The sequence below is a fragment of the Prionailurus viverrinus genome, unplaced genomic scaffold, assembly GCF_022837055.1.
Source record: "Prionailurus viverrinus isolate Anna unplaced genomic scaffold, UM_Priviv_1.0 scaffold_35, whole genome shotgun sequence".
NCBI classification, from domain to species: Eukaryota; Metazoa; Chordata; class Mammalia; order Carnivora; family Felidae; genus Prionailurus; species Prionailurus viverrinus.
Window position 1 is genome coordinate 3691631 of NW_025927605.1, and position 3257 is coordinate 3694887.

Genomic DNA, 3257 nt, shown 5'->3' on the forward strand with positions numbered 1-3257 from the left:
CTCAAGCCCCTCCAAGGATCCTTAGTTAGTTCTCTGCACTTAACAGCCTCTGTCTCTAGAGAGGGAGGCAAAGCCCAAGAGAGTCCTAAATACAGAGAACAAACCGAGGGTCAGTGGGGTGGGGAAAATGGGTGATGGGCACAGAGGAGGCACCCAATGGGACAAGCACCAAGTGCTGCATGCAAGTGACAAACCAAGGGAATCAACTCCCAAAGCCAAGACATGCTGCACACACTGCATATGTGCATTTTAAATAATATGAAAGACTTTTTTAAAAATTTAGGGTAAACTGAAATGCATCTCTATTTAAGATTGAAAATGAAAGATGGGCTTAAGGAATGCCTGGTTACCCTACCATAACACACATTGGAAACAGTGAGGATAAGTCTTGATACTTCTCTCATATAGCACAAAATGAACCACTAATATATGCACCGATGTTAGTGATTCGCATAGGCATAGGCATGTTAATGGTGCCAAACAGAGGAGAAATAACATATTCTCTAGAAACAGTACATATGCTAGAGATATACACTACATATCATCTATTCAAAGGTCTAGATCAAAACTATTCTATAGTGAAAAATACATGAAAACAGTGATTGCCTCTATGGTAGTTCAGACTTTAGTAAGGGACAAGTGGGGACTTTCTGCCATAATGGAAATGTTCTACTGAGAGATGTGGGGATTACATGGACCTGCTTCTGTGTATCATAACTCATCACTATGGATGAGTACACTTAGGATAAATAGATTCAAATGTGTGTAAATTCCTTCTACGTTGCTTAATAAATCACAAAATATAAACAAGAAACAGTGACTAAGTAATTTATTTATGAGTAACTCTATGGTTTTACCAAACTGTCATCTTGGCTGATTTGCCTCAAACACAATTCTTCTAGTTAAATCATACTCCTGTGGGGCGCCTGGGTGGCACAGTCGGTTAAGTGTCCGACTTCAGCCAGGTCACGATCTCACGGTCCGTGAGTTCGAGCCCCGCGTCAGGCTCTGGGCTGATGGCTCAGAGCCTGGAGCCTGTTCCGATTCTGTGTCTCCCTCTCTCTCTGCCCCTCCCCCGTTCATGCTCTGTCTCTCTCTGTCCCAAAAATAAATAAACGTTGAAAAAAAAATTTTTAAATCATACTCCTGCGAACTCCTTTGATGGTTCTTTCAATACTACATTGCAGTTATCTGTAAGTGTGTTCATGGTGGGGCTTCTCAGTAGCTTGTGTATTTCCGGGGAGGAGACCCTAAATGGTACATAGAACATCAACAACGGCAATGTGTGTATCTCGGGTTAGCCATTCAACAAGTCGGCTTTAAAAGCACGCAGGAACTACACAGAGGCACCTCCTCAGAGCTTAAAGGACCAGGACAAAGGAACAGGCCTCTAAGTGTCATCCTGGGGCCTTCAGCATCATCTGGGTACTTGGCAGAAATGCCAAATTTCAGCCCACACCCCTAGCGCCATATTCAGAACTTCTGAGATTTGTCGCACCATAACTTATGAGCCCTTCAGATACTTGCTGCATGCTCAAGTTGGACTATTAGTAAATGGGGAATAAGTATAAAGACCAACTATGTAACTTGACTACACTAAAATCCATTCACATTTTAAATGGATCCAAACAAACATGCACTCTAGAATTCCCAGCTATGGAGATAAGATCAGAGGAGAGTGCATTCTGATTATTCAACTTTTTTTTTCTCCTCCATTGAAGAATATTCTTTATTAAGAATGAGATAAGAATTTGTAAAGGCGGTGTCTTCCACAGTCTAAAGACCTTCCAGAGAAATGTAATGCAAAGATACATGACGGCAATGATAACACTCAATGAACTACAAATCGTGGCAGTGATGGGAACCATGCACCCAATTGTCTGCCGTGGCTTTGGGGTAGAGAACGTGATCCAAAGATAGAAACATTAAAGTTAGAAACGAGAAAACCCACTCCAGTGGCAGAGGTTACCAACATCACGTGTTCATAGACACTGACTCCCTTCCTCATTAAAACTGACCCATAAAATAGGACCTTTTCCTCTTGTCCCATGCCACCTCCACACTATGCAGATGGGGTTCCCTCCCACTGACCATTGGAAGAAATGCACAATCCAAAACAGGTTTGCCTTAACCCCTTGCTGCTAGGGGTGTAGAAGAGGAAAACAAGAAATGTAATTGCAAATGCCACCTACCACATGACAGCCTGCTGTGGAGGAAGAAGAGGAGAGTGGTCCAGAGGATGCCAGTGGGTGTAGGTCAGGAGGAAAAGCAGACCACACAGAGTTTCTCACATCCAACAAGACAACCTCTTTGCCATCAGTTTCAACCAGTACGTAGACACACATTATTCTGTAATCTGACAGTTACTTAAACATTAGTTAAACAAACACAAGGAAGATGTGTTGACTAATCACCCAGTATGAGCAGTATATAAGAGGCCAGGGCACAAGGAGACTTCCAAAGTCCAGCCCCTCACTCTCCTGGAAACCAGCCCAGAACCTCCACCCTCTGACACCATGGTCAACTCTTGTTGTGGCTCCAGCTGCTGCCAGCCTTGCTGCCGCCCCACCTGCTGCCAGACCACCTGCTGCAGGACCACCTGCTGCCGGCCCACCTGCTGTGGGTCCAGCTGCTGCCGCCCCTCCTGCTGTGGCTCCAGCTGCTGTGGCTCTAATTGCCGTGGCTCCAGCTGCTGTAGGCCCAGCTGCTGCATCTCTAGCTGCTGCTGCCCCACCTGCTGCCAGACCACCTGCTGCCGGACCACCTGCTGCCGCCCCAGCTGCTGTGGCTCCAGCTGCTGCTGCCCCTGCTGTGGGGGTTCCAGCTGCTATGGCTCCAGCTGCTGCCAGCCTTGCTGCCGCCCCACCTGCTGCCAGACCACCTGCTGCCGCACCACCTGCTGCCGCCCCACCTGCTGTGTGTCTAGCTGCTGCCACCCCAGCTGTTGCTAGACCCCCTGCCAACACCCACCAACCTGCTCTAGTGGCTCTTGCTGCTGCTGAGTGCCCTGACCTGCACCCTGCTGTTTTCGTCAGCCAATCTCCTTCATGTCGTCCAACGGGGAGCTGAATCATGTGAGGCCAACTGTAAAACCTCAGTTCCCAGTGATTTTTCAACTGGTTGGCCTTGGAATATACCACCGCACCGCCCAATTCCCTCCCACCTCTTTCTTATGATGTCCATCCCAATTCAGTACAAAGGTTGTATTTTCCCTGATACACGATAACATATCATCCTACCTGATGTATCTGTTACTG

General features: G+C 46.9%; 1 protein-coding gene across 1 annotated transcript; it reads left to right on the forward strand.

Annotated features, from left to right (window-relative positions):
- The first annotated feature begins 2516 nt into the window (after nucleotides 1-2516).
- Nucleotides 2517-2951, forward strand: LOC125158573 (keratin-associated protein 4-3-like). Its single transcript, XM_047845831.1, has one exon. The coding sequence runs from the start codon at nucleotides 2517-2519 to the stop codon at nucleotides 2949-2951; it is 435 nt and encodes a 144-aa protein (XP_047701787.1).
- Nucleotides 2952-3257: the final 306 nt, after the last annotated feature.